This window comes from Notothenia rossii (genome assembly GCF_949606895.1).
Source record: "Notothenia rossii genome assembly, chromosome: 8".
NCBI classification, from domain to species: Eukaryota; Metazoa; Chordata; class Actinopteri; order Perciformes; family Nototheniidae; genus Notothenia; species Notothenia rossii.
In genome coordinates, this window is record NC_136906.1 from 66221425 (window position 1) to 66243024 (window position 21600).

General features: G+C 38.8%; 1 protein-coding gene across 4 annotated transcripts; it reads left to right on the forward strand.

The window, feature by feature from the left end:
- Positions 1–241: 241 nt before the first annotated feature.
- Positions 242–19477, forward strand: flvcr2b (FLVCR choline and putative heme transporter 2b). 4 transcript variants are annotated; one of them, XM_079642782.1, is made up of 11 exons: positions 242–1209; positions 5940–6081; positions 8678–8818; positions 10203–10270; positions 10778–10881; positions 11914–12024; positions 13779–13884; positions 14686–14797; positions 15803–15858; positions 17156–17304; positions 18786–19477. In XM_079642782.1, exons 1-10 carry the CDS (start codon positions 631–633, stop codon positions 17234–17236), a joined length of 1500 nt encoding a protein of 499 aa, XP_079498908.1. In that variant the 5' UTR covers positions 242–630; the 3' UTR covers positions 17237–17304; positions 18786–19477. The 4 variants fall into 4 exon arrangements, with proteins under 4 accessions (XP_079498908.1, XP_079498907.1, XP_079498906.1 ...); XM_079642779.1 differs by lacking the exon at positions 242–1209 and adding an exon at positions 4111–5283; XM_079642781.1 differs by lacking the exons at positions 242–1209; positions 17156–17304 and adding an exon at positions 4106–5283.
- Positions 19478–21600: the final 2123 nt, after the last annotated feature.

Below are 21600 nucleotides of genomic sequence, written 5' to 3' on the forward strand. Positions count from 1 at the left end.
TTCCCCCTTTTATGAGTATTGTTACAAGGCAAGTGGACTACATTAAAACCTGATAGCTCTAGTGTTCTTAAACTTAAAAGCCCTTTAAAAAAGTGTCATAATGGGCATGTTTTACAAACTCCCAGACAGGCATGATTTCACAGACGAAGTAGCTGACATGACCGTTGCAAACTGTAAGTGAGATTTCAGTGTTAAACCTACCAGTCGTTTTTAAACTCCGCCCTTGTGTCTGTGTTGACCCACGACGGGGTTTAAGTCCGGGTAGAGGGTCACAGCAAGCGCTCCTACACGTGTGACAACACGGTAAACCTCTTACTGAAAGAACAATATTCATTCATTGAAAGTATCTGTAACTCTAATGTATTGAACGTGTACAGGGCATTAAGCTTAAACTCGACTACTGGGCTAACTTCAATCCCGGGGGAGGAAATGCCGCTCAAACTCGAGTTCTAGAGCCTTCACCATCCGATTATTGACCAGTTGGGAGATTTTAAACCCTATGACTTTTTTTTAAGTGAAAATATAAAGTGATAGACCAATCTGTGCTTGGTGTTCGCCCATGAAACAGGGCGAAGTCAGCCACTTTCAACTTAGTTTCCAGTGATTTAATATTTAGCAGACTAGTTTAATATGATTGAGAAACAAGCGATAGGAAACACCGAACAAAACGAGGATGAGACCAAGGCAGACCTTGTCAAACTGGAAGGAGGTGATGCGGTGCTGAACGCCGAAGACCCGGGTCAGCTGGACGGACATGGAGCCGTGCAGCCCACCCGGCTGTACAAACGACGCTGGATGATCGTCCTCCTGTTCAGCTCATATTCACTATGCAACTCTTTCCAATGGATACAGTACGGCATCATCAACAACATATTTATGAAGTTCTACAGCGTGGACGCCTTTACCATAGACTGGATGTCCATGATCTACATGCTGACATACATTCCCTTCATCTTCCCGGTGACCTGGCTGCTGGACAAAAAGGGGCTCCGGGTCATCGCGCTGGTGGCCACCGCGCTTAACTGTGCAGGCACATGGATCAAAGTGGCCAGCGTCAAACCCAACCTGTTCGCCGTCACCTTTCTGGGACAGTTCTGCTGCTCGTTTGCGCAGGTGTTCAGCCTCGGTATGCCGTCCATGATCGCCTCAGTGTGGTTCGGCTCAGAGGAAGTGTCCACCGCCTGCTCCATCGGAGTCTTCGGGAGTCAGGTAGGCTGTGACAACACAGGCTTGCCCCCTTGTCAGTTAGCATATCAAGTTAGATCTTCACCTACTTAATCACTGATTTAAATAATGTGTTATTGTTCCACTAAGTACCGATCATGCGGACACATTCCCAACATCTGTTTGGGCACGTTTGCGTAATTACGCACGTTCAGGCGACCACAGTGCAACCACTGTATGTTCAAGCCACAACATCTCTTGCTGAGAGTAAATTACAATAATAGTGGGAACCAGTATGCAAGAAAATACATATTAAACAACCCCTATGTACCTTTTTGTTTACATTTACAGTTTTAAGATAATACTCTGAGCATTTCCCTTTTTCTACTGCACTACATTTTAGAGGTTATTATTTGACGTTTTACTTTTTTTAACTTTATTTTTATTTTTATTAGATCTCCCTTTTTAAACTGCAACATTAATGCAATACAAATGATAATCCAGGAGTGTATATCAAATAAAAATAAAAAGGTTCCATTTTTGTCTAAATCTGTTTTATCAAAGTGATAATTTACACTTAGGAAAGGAACCATTTATAGTTAAACTAACCTGAAAAAAAAAAGTATGTTTTGAAGCTACAAGCAAATGCAGATGCTTCCTAGTTGTCTGGCAAAGTTGTTCCTCAAATGTTGGTCTTGGATAAAGGAATAACAAGAGACTTGGAAAACGCAGGGACCTAAAAGGGACATAAAATACCAGCATGTGTAGTATGTCTTCAAATATTGTGTGAGGAAACAATGGCAGAAACTTAAAGTCTCTCTATAGATTTTGTGCAGGACAGTCTGCCGATTATTCACATAAATTGAAAAGGGCATTACAGCAGGAAAGACATTGTTTTAAAAATGAAAAACACTTTATTACCTTCTGAAATTGCGGTACAGTATGACAATATCCATGGAAATTGTTTTCTTAATCTTTTTACTGGGTTGTAATTCACATAAACAAAACCCACACGTGATGCTCATTTGACTTAACGTGCTAGTAGTATTTTGTTTGTCGAAATTGGTGGCAGCAGGAACATTTTAAAATCAACAGCCAAATAACCAAAGAGAAGTGAAAAGTTCAGCATCGTGCCCCATTGTACGCTCTTAGCATTAGATTTAACACTTTGCAATGCTGAACAAACAACACTTGAGTCAACAAAACATCAACTTCAAGTAAAATGTCACTGAAAAGTCATCGCTTAGTGCCGGAGAACTAGCTGTGTCTAACCCAGAGCACAAACTGGCTTTTTTTGGATGCTGTAATAAAAAACATTTGCTGGCCTTTTGATAGTCTTCTCATGAGCTTCTTATGTTTTACTAAATCTTGTATTTTAATCTTTCAAGCTTTGAGGAATTCGAGGCTTTGGTCGTTAGACAAGTTCCTACCCTATTCCTTGACAAACCTTCCTTCACGTCTTTTTCTGTTCACAGCCTTGACCCAAGATATCCTCTATCCATGAAAATAAGCCTCAATTAATTTGCTTAGTTGGTTATTTAGTTGTAACCGATCTGCATTTATATTAGTACATTATATGAAATTGCACCAAAGTATGTCATCAAAGAAGTAGCAATGCAGTCAGCCCTAAAAAGTTATACATCTATAAACAACATATAAGTGGTAAAATCTACATGTATTATAACAAACCTGTATAACAAAATGATTGGAGGACAATAGTTCTCTTGGCCTTATGCTTAATAGTACAGGGATCCATAGGTAATCAATAACAACGACTACAAACCAAAATATATAAATCTTCTGAATTCTTCATCTGAGTAAAATAAAGGATAGTAAAACCTGTACTCCTCCTTACAGAATACAGGTTCTGCAGGAGGAGTGGTTTAAGAAGATTTGGGAGATTTCCTATACTAACATCACATGACCTAATGGTAATAAAAATGCAGGCATGTGGTATAGAGGCTCAATCCATTGAGTTGAAAATCAGGACACTAGTAAAGACAATAGTCCCTGTAAGGTTTCTCTCCGGCAGTGTTGGGTGTAACGCGTTACAAGAGTTACAGAGTTACAACGGAGTTACAGTAATGTATTACTTTTTGCTTTAACGAAGTAATGTAACCAGTGCTTAGTGGGCCATCTAAGCTAATTTACAGATGGCCCTGAGCCCAATAGAGATTGCCCTGAAAAATGCGCGCGGACGAAATGACGCACGAAGGGTTTGGGGGGCCTCCCCCTAGAACATTTAGATTTTTGCACTTTCCATCAGATGAAGGCAAATGCCTTCCCAGATGAAAAAAAGTAGAAAACATTACATGCAGTTATAACTGTCAAAACAAATATTATTTACGCTATTATGGCCCCTGTTAAAAATGTTTGTAATGTTATCTACTGTAAATTGGTCGAAGGAATGCCTCCTCATCCAGAAGCTGACCAAGCAGACGAGTGCATCCGCGAAGCACACACAATGGCGACGTCAGAGTTCCCGCTAGCAAGCAAATCTAAATCTCTTCGGTCAAAATGTCCGGTCAAAATAATTTCCCTTTAGTGCAATACCGCTTCAGTTGCGCCACTTATGTGACAGACAAGAAGAGTATGTGACAGACAAGAGTAGTCAATTCTAATGTGTAACACTTAATGTGGAGAAAGAGATGTGCTGTATGGGTTGATTGTGCGTTGATCTGTTGCTAATGCCTCGGGGTTCCGGTGGGCATGTAAACAAATGCATAATGCTGCGCTATACTTTGTGGCCTCACCCAGTTGCATAGTTTAGGTCACGGTGTCTTTTAATAAGCAGGTAGTCATATCATTAGCTAAAACTAGCTGGATCTGATCGATATGGACATAAACGCGAGTGAAGTCTAATCTGACGGGAGAGAGAGATCAGCTGCTGCTGACGAGTCGATACGCAGCTCTGCATGATCACGTGCAGCGGTGAGCGGAACAAAACACACACTTCAGGTTAGAATATCACACGTAGCTATTTTAATTACCTCTCAAACTACCTAAACTAGTTATAGATATGTTTAGTTTTACTGTCGGGTCACTCATTACTGGATCCGCGAGCTGCATGATACTGGTATAATAGATTGCCCGATCGGGCAACCAGCAGGTGAGGCTTCATGGCCCGAGCTAAATACTAGATGGCCCCGGGGCGTCTATTGTTATTCCAACCCAGTTTAGATTTAACCACCCCCACTTCCGCATTACGCAAGGATCGACGTAGCTCTACGTAGACACGGCACACCCGTTGTGGCGGTAGATTAGTAAACCTGGTGTTTAACTTATTACTTAAAATATGTAATGTATTACATTTTGGAAGTAACTTGCCCAACACTGCTCTCTGGGCTATTTGAGGACGCCATCTTCCTACTATAGCCAGTTTGCACACTGGACAGCAAGCTGTTAGCACAGAAGCTCCGAAAGCTGAAGACCTCTCACGCTCCAGGGGCCCACTTTGGGACATTTAAAATGCCACAAAACATTACTTCGAAAGACAACCATGCAAATTCTGAACTCGGTCTTGAAGAATGGCCGTGTTCCCAGGCTGGAATAGACAGAGCTTTGGGCCTCGCTACTTTGCAGTGGAATCCAGGATCTTTGGGCAGAGCCATCCCCAGTGGGTCACGGTTACACATCCAGGCTTCACAGATTGAACGCGCAGAGCAGGTCCCAAAGACTGAGATTAAACTTTATCACCGTCGCTGGATCATGCTGTTTCTCTTCAGTTCCGTCTCAGCCAGCAATGCCTTCATGTGGCTTCAGTACGGCATTATAAGCAACATTTTCATGCGTTTCTACAACATTGACTCTTTTGCCATTGACTGGTTGGGCATGGTCTACCTGCTCACTTACATTCCTCTCATTCTGCCCGTCCTGTGGCTCCTGAAAAACAGGGGAATCCGGGATGTCATTCTGGTTGGGTCAGCTTTTAACTGCATTGGTGCTTGGATAAAAATTGGTAGTGCCAGTCCCAATATGTTCCTACTCACATTTTTAGGCCAGTTTATGTGCTCTGTAGGCACGGTGTTCATCCTTGGTATTCCCTCTTACCTCGCCTCAGTGTGGTTCGGAGAGAAAGAGGTTTCCACTGCTTGTGCCATAGGAGTCGTGGGAAACCAGGTTTGTCTGAATATATGATCTAAAGTCAGAGACCACATAGTGAGGCAGCTGTCTATAGATAATGCAGCTGCACTGGATTCCAGTGACGCATAGGTCTTCTAGTGTCTTGGTGCGAGAGTCCAGAGAAAATTGAGTTAACTGTTTGCTGAAACCTCCACATTGTACTCAGTCTTCTTAGCTTTTGTAACGTTTAAACAATATTCTTGGCGGAATTAGTTAGACGACATAAATGTTCCTTCCAGACTAGGTGGTACTAAAAAAATATCATGGTTGTCTCATATTGTTTTCTGTTAGTTTGAAGGGGTATGTTTCAGTTGCCTTAAACATGAGCAACATTGATAACTCAAAAGAAAGTGTTTAACCGTTGATAATACTGACCCTATCTACTCTTAAAGATCAATTGGCTTAAGGTTATGAATTTACATGTACCATTATGTATATATATATATTTTTACCAATAATTCAAATAAAAAGAAATATACATTTTAAGTGGTGTCAAACAAGCAAAAGTAACCTCTAAATACACATGTACCATTAAGTATGTATGAGATACAGAAATGAAGTAGCAACAATGGCAAAGAAAAGAAAAAAAAACTCTTGATTGATATTACCAAGCAAACAATAATGTGTGTTGACTTGTATGCACTGTCTTCTAGCTGGGTATTGCCATCGGGTTCCTTGTGCCTCCCATCCTGGTGCCAAATGTGGACGACATGGACGAGCTGGCTCACCACATCAGCGTTATGTTCTACATCACAGCAGCAGTTGCCACCTTACTCTTCATCCTCGTGGTCTGTGGTAAGAGTTGTCATGTAGCACATCAAGGGTCAGTCTGCATAACAAAAGTAGTGTTTTTAAAAAAACGTCCTATCTAGTGTTATCTCGCCATGCAGACAGTCATCTCCAAACTTTCTGCATGTCTAGACATTCCGGAGGTTTATCCATTTCTGTTAGCAAATATACACAAAATGGAATGTAGACTAAAATGCTATTTTAAAACCACATGTCTTACCGTGTAAGTAATGATTTTGTTGGTGGATAAATAGAAAGTCTAAATGGTCTAAGGTGACATCACCCCCGTCACTCATCTTGTCCTTTTCCCTCAGAAGCACACACAGACTTTTTCATATGTTTTGTTCGGGCCATTTCTCGCTCAGGCCGGTGGGATTTTCTCCTTCAGTGGCTCCACGTGATGATGGTTTTAATTTACAGCGGACTTCTACTCTGAAAAGAAGCATCATTCAGTAGACAAGAAAAGTGCTGACATGCATGTTTGAACCAACACAAAACCATCCCTTAAGGGGAGATTCATAAAAAAGAGCCTTTGTGTTACAAGTCAGGGAAGGTCAGGAGAAATGTTGAACAGGCAGAGAAGCACTTGAACAAACTGAACAGTATAGTTTGTTTAAAGCTATATTTGTCATAGAGAACTAGAGGATGTATCATCACAAAATGACACTTTCTCATAAAGGGAAGTGGCGTGACGTAATGTGACATACAGGATATGAGTTGGTAGGAAAAGGCTAAGCTGTAAGCATATTATCTGACATTTGTCCCACTCTCGATGAAGACATCACATGGTTTATTCTAATGACTAGAATCATAAGAAGGGAGTTTACAACCTGAAGGGATTAGTCAGAATAACACATGAGGGTGTAAATATGTATTACCCTTCTATAGAGAACATTAGGTTGAGTAAGAGAGGAGGCAAAAGTTGCATGAAAAAGCTGTTGTCCTGTGGGGATGGGGGAGGGCGGGGGTGCTCGTAAGCATTCTGCATTCAGAAACACAAAAGGATGCTTGTGAAGGCATTCCATAGTGGCACCATGTACAACATTCAGACTGACGGTCAGTGTTGTTGGTATAAAGATAAAAAAAGATATAGAGGAGAAATGCTGAGGACAACGTTTTACTGTCTTGAGAATAACCAGTGATTCTGTATAGGACGTACAGGCTTTCCTCCATGGGATTGATTCATTTGGGCAGTGGATGTGACTCTTGGTCATTCCAGCAAGATAAGTCACAGCTAGTTGGCTACAGTAGTTTCATAATATGACACATAAACTCACACACACATAGCACACCCTCACACATACATGCAAGATGCCATGTGTGAGGGCTGTCCTGCTGGCAGGGCCATCTGTAGCCCGGCAACAGGCCTGTGAGTCAGCAGGGCAGACAGCGGCCCAGGATTTAGAGATTTGAATAAACTGTGGAAAGAGAGGTGGATGAAGGAGTTTGGCTGCTGCCGTCCTCTGACCGAATCAACGGCCAAAGGTCACCACAGTGAAAGTGGAAATAGGCATGTGCAAATCATTTCATGTGCCGTTTTTAAAGAAACTTTCAATTTCTCTGAATTACAATGACACTGTTATAACAGAGCGGCTGTTTCAAAGACAATGTTGGTTTCACAGGATTAGTTAGAGCAGGTTACTGAACACAAACCCTCAGGTCTGGTTTTCTGGGGGGGAGAAAATGCTGGCTCAGCTTCAAGAACAACAAAGACAGACATCTTTGTTTTCCCATAAAGCCTACAGGCACAGGCTTGTACTTAAAAGCAAAGACAGACTGAACCAGGTCTCATCACAGTTGTCGCCCTTAAAGCGTCGGCCCTCACGAGGTTGGAGACTTGCTGACTGTTTCTTTAGTCTGTAAAATGCTCAGAGGAAGAAAGTGTGGGGGTGTGTTGAGCTTAGAGTGCGTGTGTGGACCTGTCCAGCTGTTTCTGAATGTGCATGCCCCCTCACATTTAGGAAGTGAGTAGCCCTCTTGCCTCATATAAAGAGCTTATAATACTGTCCAATAGTAACCTTTCGTTGGCTTAAAGCACGTAAACAATCACGTGAGAGAGTTCCCACTTTAGCAGCTTTAGAGTAGTACAAATATATTGAGAGATTTTCCGAGGGAAATTTGAAACATTGTACATTTCCAATGGACAAAGTTGTTAGCACAGATTCAGATAAATTGGCTGTGTACTCCCAAACATTCCTAAACTATGCAACATTCACAGCCATAGGAAAGGTTTAATTGTTGCTGTATCATAATAAACATTATATCATAATGTGCTTCTGTGGATACTCCTTGTTGTGGGTACCATATAATGATATGCTCTGTAGGTTTGAGAAAATTAATTAGGACAACATGGAAGTAAGAAATGGCCAACACACTTCAAAAACCTTACATTTTAATATATGAATCATGTTAATCACATTAATACACTAGAACATAGAATATATGTTATATGACATCTATGAATTACAGTATAATGTGTTCTTGACTGACTCTCCCAGTTCACCTGTGACCTGCATTGTAATCTGTGTGTCTGAGAGTCCGCTGCTCTTCTCTGTGTTCACTGTGATTAATATTGATTGATATATTGGTCTCTATGTGTCAGTCTTCCAGGAGCGACCTCCACTTCCTCCGACTCAGGCCCAGGCCACAGCTCGCAGCATCCCCTCTGGGCAGTACTCGTACACAGCCTCGGTCCTCAGGCTGCTCCGCAACCGGCCCTTCATCCTCCTCATCATCACTTATGGTCAGTGTAAAACAAGAAAAACAACCACAGGCAGGGCTTTGGTTTTTCTTTGTATTTGTTTAACTGAAAAATGAGTCATTGATTTTGTCAGTACAATCTCTCACTGTAATCATTTAACAACTGTTTTCCTCGGCCACTTGTTGTGAACAGTACCTCGACATATAATAACCTTTTGAATCAATATAGCAACGTTGTTAGCAAACACATTACACACCCAGCAATCAAAGATAAACATAATCATGTCATTGGAGTAAAGTCCATCTGATGACTGTCAGTCCAATTTCTACTCTACTCCCTTTTTAGATCTGTTTTGGTCTCCACCATCTTCAATTGGAAATATCTGTATCTTCAGCTGCTAATAAGTTACTTTTATAAACATGTCCAGTTCAATTGACCAATCCAACTGAAATCTGCTACCAGATTTAGGTATTCCCCGGACACATCACCATGCCTACCCTGCCCCACGTGGGTTCCTAAATCTGCTTATAATTGTTCGGAGACCACTTCCTGATTGTAAAACAAGCCCTGACATGATATACTTTTAAACCAGGTTTATCTTTTCGTGTGTCATAAAAATGAACACATCCTCAGATAATCACAGACATGATATTTATTGTGCCCTATAGAAGTTCAAAGTTTGGTTTAAGTCTGACAATGTTTAACCTAAGATAAAACTAACAATATTTCCTTTCCTGTCCGTCATATAAGTAAATCTCGTCTAGTCACAGCAAGAACGTCCAACAGCTGCGAGCATTTTATGGGATCCTTTGACCTCACCATGTTATTTCCACAGTTCATGCGACTATTATTAGTGTCTCTGTTGTCCTTTTGACTCTTTGCATATGACCTTTAGTCACATGGTCTCAGATTTACCTGAGATTGTCACACTCTGTTCTGCGGGCCACCTGTCCCTGTCTGTTACACTGAGCTGTGATCCTAAATAAATAGTTATATTTAAATGAAAGGCTTATTTACACAGATCTATTTGCAAATAGTATAGAAATATATATAATCACTGTTTCCTTTTTTAAATGTTAATAGAGTTTATAATCATTCCCTCAACAATTTGCATCCAAAATGGTTAATTACTGAAGTGGTTTTGTTTGGGTTTATGTTCTTCCTGAGCATGTCAGAACTACTACTAAAGCTTTTGTTCATGAAAAAACACTCGACACGCAGACTTGTCCATTTATAGAAATCCTTGGCTTGGCTCTCTGTTTTGGAAACCAGCCTGATTAGGTTCATTAGACACAACTGCCAACCCTTCGACTGGTCACATTCAACTCCTTTATAGTTGCTTAAGGAAGTTAGCTCAATGTTCACCTTTTTAGGTTTCATAAAAAATGTTTTTGTTTCATTTTTTGACATTATTTCTCTAAAACAGGTTTGAATGTGGGATGTTTCTATGCTGTCGGCACCCTGCTGAACCGCATTATCATTGAGCATTACCCTGTAAGTTCCGCCTGCTGTGTCTGGTCTTCCCCCAAACTATTTTTACACTTCCCATAGTGTGATATGTCAGGATATGAAAAGCTGAATCATTTTGTATTGAAAGTACTCTTAACACATTGGCTTCAACTGTAACATTTTAATACCCAGAAATAAAGCAGCACAGCATGATTGCAATAGTTTTACTCTTAAGTTTGAATATATCATTTCCTGTAGAGGTTGTTGTAATGTCCTTAATTATATTTCACTTTCATAAAGAGGAAGAAGGCTTTTCTCTATTTAAAGTATATCAACAGGCTGCTGTTATAAGATATTTATAGACTAGAAGGATGTTGCCTGCTGACTTGTTTTATTCAGTAGTAAGAGATGTCGATGAAGGATTGAGGTGACACCAGATGAATGTAGAAAGAAACTCCAAATCCCCTTAACTCCCTTGTAATGATCTCTGCCTCACTTTTCCTTTGGTATGTAAGGTCACTAATCTATGTCCTATCTTGCTTGACCTTGTAGGGAGAAGAGGTGAATGCTGGGAGAATTGGCCTCACCATTGTCATTGCGGGGATGGTTGGCTCCCTGATTTGTGGCATTTGGTTGGACAAAACCAAAACCTACAAGTAAGGCGAAAAAAAGAAAGTAAAATGACAGTTTGTTCCAAGTGTTGGGAATGAAATAGAACATTAGCCAGCCTTTTTTTCTGTTCTGTTTATTGTCATTCCGCTTCTCATCTCGCTGTAGTTCTTGTTTAGTGTTTATGTGTTGCTCTGTGTCTATTTATCCAGGTGCTGCATGCTGCTCTCACAGTCATATTAATGACCCCATGGGCCTTTTGGCTGTGTAGTGACAGCAGTGTCCTCCCTGTGGGGGGTTACAGTCGGCCCCCCGCTGTTTGAGAGATTTGTTTTGCATATGGGGGAAATGTTAGTGTGTTTGCGTCACACACGCAGGCTCTCTTTCAGTCCCAACTGTCTTCCCTTGCCTTATCTCTCATACATATTTTGATTATAATTTAGTTGCCCATTCTTTGTTGCAGTGCATCTGTTAATTTGCACATTTTACTAATATAATATATATTTTGGGATCCTAAAACGCACCTCTTATTGAGTTTTTTTTTTTTTAATGTTTTTTTTTTTATAAATGTATGTTGTTGTTTCTTTAATTAACCATTATATTTGTATATATTTGATTACATTTGACTGCAGTTTTGTTAATCTTTTCCTCACTGTGACCAATACTTATTTGAAGGTATATCTACTTATATTTTGGTGACAGTTGCACATTTATTCATATTTCTTTCTATGCATGTGTCATAGTTCAACATTAAGTAGTAATAATCGCATGATTTTTTAAGATTCCCTATGGATCCTGGGCCACATGCACCAAAAACAAACAAAACAACCCATTCAAAACTGCTCCAAAGCTCTACTAGCGGTCAAAAACTCTTAACTTTGATGTTACATTACACTGCTTTTTAAAATCTGAATAATTGTTTTCATCCCTTGAGAAGCTACAATGGTCTACTACTACACCCACTTTAAAGTAACGAGTTCACACAAACACATAAATAATGCAGCAGCACTACTAAAATGTATAATTATAATGATGATTATCGTGTTCAAGGTTGTTTATTTGTTTCTGTGTTTTTCCAGACAGACAACCCTTGCTGTGTACTTCATGTCTCTGGTGGGGATGATCGTCTTTGCTGCCACACTCAGTCTGGGACACCTCTGGGTGGTCTTCATCACTGCTGGAGCGCTCGGGTATTCTTTTGTTTTTGAGTACAGTTATGTTTTTGCTAAACATTTAATTGGTTAAGTCAAAGGTTAAAACAGGGGACACAACGACATGCTGACTGCAGTGGGGTTTGAACCTGTGACCCCCTGATCCGAACTCAAACGCACAACCCACTGCACCACACGCCTCCCTTATATGAACAAATAATTATATAAATCAAAATACCTGAAAACTTGTTCAACCCAATTTGTGGTAACTACTATTTTCTGTTGACATTTGCAACAATAATTTACAGCCGTGTTTATTCAGAAGTCAACTTTAGATTGATAAGCATTTGCAAATCCACCCACAGTAGGATCTAGGTTCAAATGTTCCTCTGTACAAACAGACACTGTACTCCAAATCAGGACATAGAGCAGAGGTGATCCTGTTTCTAGGACGTATTGATACAGGCTACAGTTGAGCTGAATGATCCTGAACAGTTAGATTATATTACTTGACTGCATCATGATAATTCCATTTGTATTAAAACTGCATTATAGGGAGTCCTAGAACATGGTTAATATCCAAAACTAACAAAAATGGGACCAAAAAATTTCAAACAGTACTAATATAATCAGAATCAAGTTTATTGCAACACATACAGGAATTTGCTTTGGTATCTGGTGGTAATTTCTAAAAAGAAGTTGCAAAGTAGGTAAAAATACTCAGGTGGTGTTCAAGATGGTCTCATATTTTAAATATCACAGTAACAGTGCTTTAAAATAAAGCTTTTCGAGCCACCATGAATTATATCTTCACAATATATGTCTTGTTTTTGTAAATAATACCAGATATCGTAGCCAGCAGTACTTTTACATCCAGTTTTGACCTTTCTGTGTATGGTGTGAAAACATCACACCTCTTCAGCAGCACAGATTGACCCTCCAGCTTGGGCTCGCCCTCTCTGTGGAGGCACGCGTATATCATATACATACCATACGTGCGCACATAGTGTACATGCCAGCCAGTGGAACTGATTAATGTGACTCAGGCTGACAGGTCAAATAACTCACTGAGTGCTTAATTCGTCAATGGAGATTAAATTAGCTCAAGCTAGCTTTAAATTCCTGCTTGAATTCCTGGTATTCTATTGATCAAATTAACTTTTATTTTACCTAGTGTGTACAACCATTGTCCCTAATATTTTAACCCATCTAATAATTTAAAATGTACTACAGATTTGTATGTACTTTAAGCCTTTCCCTAAACATACTAGTTTCAATTGTCCTCGCCTCAGTGGAAGAACAACATGGTTCTAGTACCTGTCACAACCTGTAAAACATCACCACGTCAAAAACAAGGGTGTTTAAATTTCTTAATAAAGAGGGAGGTGTGTTTCTGCCTTACCCATAAATACATTATCGAAGCTGTATAATTGGAATTAAGGTCAAATAAATGGCAGAATTAATCATATTTAAGCTAGAATCAAATCAACTTTTGATTCACTTTGTTAACTGTCTGTCTGTCTGTCTGTCTGTCTGTCTGTCTGTCTGTCTGTCTGTCTGTCTGTCTGTCTGTCTGTCTGTCTGTCTGTCTGTCTGTCTGTCTGTCTGTCTGTGTGTGTGTGTGTGTGTGTGTGTGTGTGTGTGTGTGTGTGTGTGTGTGTGTGTGTGTGTGTGTGTGTGTGTGTGTGTGTGTGTGTGTGTGTGTGTGTGTGTGTGTGTGTGTGTGTGTGTGTGTGTGTGTGTGTGTGTGTGTGTGTGTGTGTGTGTGTGTGTGTGTGTGTGTGTGTGTGCAGATTCTTCATGACAGGCTACCTGCCGCTGGGCTTTGAGTTTGCGGTCGAGCTGACGTTCCCAGAGTGTGAAGGAACCTCATCCGGACTGCTCAACTGTTCAGCACAGGTACGATACAACTTTATTGTCAGATCAAGTGTAACATTTTCTCGCATCGCAGCAGCTCCTTTCACAACATCAGCAAGGTCAAATATTAAGGACAAGAAACAAGGAAAGAAGACATTTAATATAACATCACGATCACTGAAGATCACATTTGATCAGGGATTTAACTCTGTATTTAATTGGAGGAATGACTGGTGCACAAAAGAATGCTCCAGTCCAGGTGTGGTTTAGAATAGAATAAATAATAGATCAGCAAAGCCCAAAGAGATAGCGTGAGAACATCTGCTTATGTTGTTCCTAGTTGTGCAAAAAGAAAATGAGTAAGTTGCTTCTTTTCCATAAGTGAAAAATCAGATCCGCTCCTAAATGATATGATTTCTTCCTTGGCCCATGCTACACATGTCCCCCAGGTTTCATGAAAACTAGCCAGTATTTTTTCATTATCCTGCTGACAAACAGAGAAACAAACCAAACTGAAAACATACCCTCTTGGAATTTTTCTACTATCCTGATTTGACCTTGGATTCAAAAGTATGCAGAGGAGTTAGGTCTTTGCAGGCCTTGAAACTGTTCCATCATATGTGCAACAAACAACAGGCTTGCAAACTATGTATGTAGTACTATGTGAAAAACGTACAAAATGTTGCTGTGTGTGCTAGTTGTTTTTTTGCCATTTGATATCAATACCACTAGACCTTTGTTTACCAATAAGCATTTGTTCAGCATCTGTTATGGTTGTGAGGGTGCTTGTGTGCATGTTAGCACCCACGTTATTTCTTACTCCTACATGTTTTGCACGCCCAGGTGTTCGGCATTATCTTCACCATCAGCCAGGGGAAGATCATCGACAGATTCGGCACTCTGGCAGGAAACATCTTCCTCTGTGTTTTTCTTCTAATCGGCACAGTAATGACGGGTAAGACCTTTCTGACTGTGAAACATATGCTGTGTGGAGTCAAAGCAAAGTACATATTTTATGTCACGCACAGCAATGCTAGGAATGTATTTGTTTGTTACTGTTGTTGAATCCTAAGAATATAAATGATGGTTACTGGGTTTTTTGGAAGATCTGTTTTAAGGGTTAAAAGTTCATATCCACATACAGTAGAACAGAAAAGCAAATGTGTTTTTATTATTGCTTACACTCAGAAAAAAATATTACTTGCAAGAATGTTAGTTGAAGCTCCTCCTGGTTTATAGTACCTTTTCCTTTACTTAGAACGAGTTACATAAAACAGAGGGTAAATACTTAGGCAGAGCGAGTGTGTTACCACTGGTATCTTGTTCTTCGCTCAGTCCTCAAAGTATATGTTTTTAATCAGGGGTTATATGTGAGACTTCATGCTTCAGTGAAAACAAAGCCATTTTTTTTTTTGAAGGGCTAATTGAGGGCCAATGTATAACTTGTGCTCAATGCGAAGGCTACTGAAGCGCTTACAATGTTGCACACTAGAAAAATACTGGAAGACTATTTAATGAGACCTTTCTGCTATCATATAGTTAATCATTTTAATTTCCCCAGCATTGCAGACATGAGTGGACTACTTGTTGTGTCATCACAAAAGAAAAGGAACATATTTATGAACTGAAATCCCATTTTGTGATATACTGTAGAGTAGACTCGCGACATTTAATGTTATTAAGAGCTTTATAGCTGATCAATTTGGGAAACATTCTCCTTAAGTAAAAATTGAGGATGATGATTATGTTGCAACCTTTTCCATCGTTTTGCAATGCAAAGTGTGAGGCTAAGTTAGGATGCATGACTAGTCATACTGCATTTTTATTCTTGCAAAATATAAACCTGAAAAAAGCCCCCTACGGGATGCTTACTTGTATTACATCATGTCCTTCAACTACACTTGTTGTGCTATAATGACCTCATACAGGCTTAACTTGTTATGTTTCTTTTTCTCTGCAGGCCTAATCAAGTCTGATCTGCGGAGACAAAAGGCAAACATGTTGGCAAAAGCAGCAGTAAGTGTTAAAGATATAAAAACAGGTGTTGGGGATATAATGTAGTGGAGCAATGGTGGTTGTAATTATGGTTTGGTATAATCCTTTTTTTTCATGGAAGATGTTTTGACAGTAGAAGCAAAGACATAAAGAACAAAATGAAGTCAAAAATATCTGCCGTGAAAAAAAGACCTATGTGTTATTTATTTGCTTGTCATAGGTTTGCATGGAAGGCATGCGGTCAAAAGTCACATGTGTGTCTTGTGTTACTCCAGAAATAACTAACATGTGTCTGTATACCTTTGTCTTGGCCTGCATGTTTGTGTCTGTACAAATATTTTGATACGTGATTACTGTCTCTCTACGGCACTATGTCTGTCATAAATCATGTCTTTTTTCTGTTTCACCTCGATGTTACCGGCCAACCTCTGGTAGCATTGCTTTGAGTATGTTGTTTGGGAAATAACCTGATTTAAAAAAAAGACAAACAAGGTTAAAAAAAACGACAGATTACCTCCAATAAAACAAGAGCAACATTTTGAGAATGTTTGAATTCAACCAAAGCAATGCTACTCGAAGGAGGTGACAGGACTACAGAGAAAATCATTGTTGATGTCTGAGTGAGTCTATAAGCTCCAAGGTGAAGTTACTGGTGAAAGGAAATAAGTCAAATTCCTCACAAATGATGCAAACAAGTAATGAACAGAAAAAGCTAAACATGTTATTGGAAATTCAATTGATGGTGGAGAGCCACATGAGAAAATCGATACAACGCTCATAACTTTTAAATACAAGGCTGAAGCCAGGGGACGATTAGCTTAGCAAAGCACAAAGACAGGAAACAGGCTGATCTTGGAACAAACAACTATGTAACCAATTATAGCTTGTTTGTTAAATCAGTTCAACAATTCAACATTTTATGTTGGTTTACATGCCAAAAATATGTTCTGTCTAGAAGCTGAACTAAGCTAAGTTAGACTAAGCAAAGCTAAGCTAATCAAAGCTAAAGCTAAGTTAAGCTAAGTGTCTTACAGTTAATAGACAGATATTTGAACGTGATATCTCCTGACTTAAAAGTTAGTGAACAATTACTTTGTACTAATACCTTAGCATGTTCAATACCTCTCAGGCTTCAGCTATACAAAAATGGAAGCATTGTTACAAACTCAATCAGTAGTTGGGGACAAACAAGAATTGACTGGGGTTAATGACAAAACTGCCTGATGGATCAGATCGTGTCGCAGAAACTTCATCCTGGACTGAAGACTCACTCCTCTATAAACTCTGAATAAGAAGTGATTAGTAGCTGTTGTTTTAGGCGGCGAAGCAGATGTCAGGACAAGACTACGGAACCACAACGCTAATCTCCAATCCACAGACCCCCCCTTCACAAGCCTGATCAATGTACCTTTCTGCTTCCACAAAAATATCTTCTCAAATCTTAGCTCGACATGCAGATGCACTAAGGTAGGAGCTCAGCAATCAGCACACACTGCCGGAAATCACAATCCTACTGCACACCCTTCACCTGTTCAACCTGCTCGTTCCGTCCCTTTGTTTCCAACTACTCTAAATCAAATTCACAATTTCATGTAAATATGAAACCTTTTATTTTCTCACTAATCCTGTTCTAGATTATTATATTCAAGGATACCAAGGAGACATGCATGTCCATACAAAACAATTTGAGCTAATTTATGATAGCTTTGTTAATGAAACTATGGCCTTATTTACTTATGTGTGATTTTATTACGTATTCATATCCAGGCGTTCTTCTGAAAGACATGTTGGCATGTAAAGCACAGGTTTTTAATTATTTAATTATTAGTGGCTGAATTCCACTTGGCTGCTTCCCCTGGGGTTTCTGGTACAGACAGAGTGAGATGTGTTCTCATGCAGGGGGTAGAAAATAAATGGTAGGGATTAAAAGCTTATGAGAAAATCAACAAGTGAAGTTGTTTTTGTGCCTTTAAAACTCTCTGAGAAGGAAATCTCTCGGTTAGCTCAGATTTGTAGGATTAACTCCAGTGAGCCAGTCAGAGTGATATATTTTATAAAGTGTACGGATGGCTTTCACTGAAACTACAAGAAACAATGCACTATTACTGTGTGTGCAAAGCCATTCCATGAAGACAATGCAATGTTATTACATTAATGTTAATATCCCGTGCTTGCTACGACATGCCAAACTGTCTAATGTGACAAGGGCCAATTTCTGTGCTTTTGTTTGTCCATTTGTGTGTTTTTCATCTGGCATGTTTTCTGTAACTTGCACTGTTTTTCATCAAGATCTTTCAATTTAAACATAGTTCAAATACACAGAAGCCATCCTATTTCTGAAGCTAACGAAGCAGCTTACATTGTTTTGTTCTTTGTTAAGAGTGTATCTTTCAAATGTAAGTCATTTTGCACCCATTCCGACCTAAAGGGATAGTTCCCCCCTAAATAAAACAAAACAAGTTATTCTTTTCTAACTTTAGTAATTGTTGTATCTCCTGACCCAGTTACTTAGGATAATGTGCAGAACTTGTTGTGAGTAGTTTATTTTACGATATCACCGTACAGAAGGAACTCGAATATATGAGATTCTTTCTGAGAGCTAAGATTACATTTCAGCAGAGAAGGACGCCATTAATGTTTACATTTCGCTCTGTCACATGGTTTTTCCCGTGAGCAGATTCACGCTTTCTTCACAGTGATTCATTTGGAGGTGTAGTCCAGCAGAAATATATGAAATGTATTTTGGTGCTTGGAGAACCAACGCTCAGTGCCATTACATTCTAGATAAAATGTCTCCAAAAATCAAACTCACATCAAGACAATCTAAATAAATAACAGTTGTCTTTGTTTAGGGGTGAACTTCCCTTACCTACCTAAAATCTACAGAGAAAAACAACAACTTCTGTGTTGAGTCCATAACTCTGTTGACTTGTTGTTTTGATTGATAGGGACCTTCCGACTATCCCAATGGGAGCGTGGCTGCATCGCCTATCATCGAAGAAACTCAGCTTTAGAGGCCACACACACACACACACACACACACACACACACACACACACTAAAGTAAAAGCCTTGAAAATGACCATGATCTCCTTTCCTGTTACAGTGTAACATCCTGAGATATATCAACTCTATTAGGAAGTATTGAATCCCACTTCCCTTCTAAGAAGAGTTAGATGTACATTGTACAATGTTGTATTAACTATTTATAAATAAAACAAATCTGAATTATATTGGATATTTAATGCTCAATTTCAGCATATAAAATCCACTGTTATTGTTATTTTTAATTGTTACTTGAATTCTCTCACTACATCTGCAAGAAAAATCTGTGACTTGTTTGTTTGTGCCTTGACAATTTTATCTGTCAGTATTTTAAAAGGTGTACACTTGATTGTGTATAGGTTGTATAGGTAAATGTTCTATAAAGAAGTGACTAATTTCATTATTGCATAAACAATTAATCATGTAAATACAGTGTCCAGGTATGCATTAGTGATGTTGATAGAATGTATTTATGATTAAATAATTCACACAGTCCAAAGTGAGGGATACAATTCATGACAGGCTGGGTGATATTATTTGTAAAGCCATGCATGTTTACTTATTTCATGTGAAATAAAACTGTTTTATAAAATTATTTTTTGTCATTTGGTGTCATGCTTTGTGTCACATTGTATAGATGTCAAGGTGAGACAACCTGACTGAAAAACACAGAAACACACTGCAGCATTCTTCTCTAATAGATTTGGTGAATACAAAATGAGTTGTTTAGGAGGAACATCTTACTCTTTAACAGTGTTTACATTGATATTTACAAAATAAAAGGCTATTATGATAAAGGATAGGTACTGTATCTGTAAAATCTGTAAAATAACGGTGAATGGTACCAAAGTACATTCAAGTACATTGAGGTAATTGTAGTTATGTTTTAGCAAATACGTCTAATCAACTTCATTTCCAAGGAAAATAATGTCGTCATTAACTTTATTTGACAGCTGCATTTACCATTCACCATTGAAAATAGGATGTTAAAGTGTAAAAGAACACAGGATTCAATACAACATCCCTTACAATTTAGATGTGTATACTTTCTTGGGAGTTACATTAAAGGCTGAAATGTCCCTCTAAGTGTTTCTTCTTTCTTTCCCCACTTATTATGTTGTGACCCCTCTGAAATTATCTTTTCAACTTGGGAGGGAGGGGCCCAACCCTTATACAGTCTATGGGCCTGACCCAGTTTGGCAACCTCTGACCTACATTTGATACAGTAAAGTCTTTACGAGGGTTGAATTAGCACATTTCCTTTACTTACGTAACTTATCAGGGCTCAATGCTAACTTTTAAAAGTGAGGCATCAGCTTTTGGTTGCCAAAACTGAAAATACGGTTGCCATTTTTAGTCACCTTATATTTTAAATAATTAAGATACTATACAGTTATACATTTCATTTCATTTTTATTTCATTTGTATTTGTCCCGCTCATGGTACGCAAAACCAAATGTACAATAATTGCCACAAAACATGACTACCATTGAGCGAAAAGGAGCAGGGAGAAGAATACAATCTTATGTGACCTGCCCCTTTCTAAAAAAAATAAAATAAATACAAATACAGATGGTCTGCCCTTCATAATAATATATTTATGTATTATTTATTTTTTCACAGCCAAACATAACAGTATCTTAGGATACTAAGAGAAACACACAAAAAAAAAAAAACTTATTTCCCACTTGACGGTTAACGGAAAGAAACAAAACAACACCAAAACATCACATGTATAAGGAAAAAAGAAAGAAAAGTGCAACACCCTCATCTGAGTCCTACTGGAGAAGAAGGTGGAAAGCGACGCATGATGATAATAATAACAATAACAACAATGGCGATGGGACCCGCAAATACAGAGGAGACATCACATCAAAGACATCAAAAACATGAAGGACCAGAGTACAGTACATAGACTTATTCACATTCTGCTTCATATAGTCCCATCTTTCTTAATTTATACAACTTCTTTAACTGATAAATACAAATACAATTCTTTAGATCCTTTTGTTGAGAATTCCACAATTGTACACCAACCACCGAAATACACATTTGTTTAAGAGTAGTCCTTGCATATGGATGCTTAAAATTTAATTTCCTTCTGTGGTCTTCCTTTTCTGATCCAAAAACAAACAACTGTTGTAAATATGCTGGTAACATTCTGCTTTTTGCCCTGTGCATTACTGATAATGTCTGCAGCTCAGCTATGTTTTTGAGTTTCAAGAGTCCTGACTTAAAAAACAGTCTGTTGGTGTGTTCTCTTGAGTCAGCTTTATGAATTATTCGTACTGCCCTTTCCTGTAATGTTGACAATGGCTTTATGTTGCTCATATACGTGTTGCCCCACACTTCTATACAATAAATGAAAAATGGCAAAATAAGTGAACAGTACAACATCCTCAATGCCTTGTAATCTAGCAAATACTTTGACTTGTTTAGAACAAAAATATTCCTAGACACTTTGGTTTTAACATGTGCTATGTGTGATTTCCATGTCAGGTTTTCATCCAGCGTCACACCTAAGAATCGAAATTCAGAAACTCTTTCAATAAAAACTCCATCAATGGACAGTGAAATGTTTTCATCTTTTTTTCTATTAGCAAAAACCATAAACTTAGTTTTATTCAAATTTAGTGTTAACTTATTTTCAGCAAACCATCTTTTAAGTTTGACCATTTCATGTCCAATACACTTTGCTAAAATGTTTAAATCATCTCC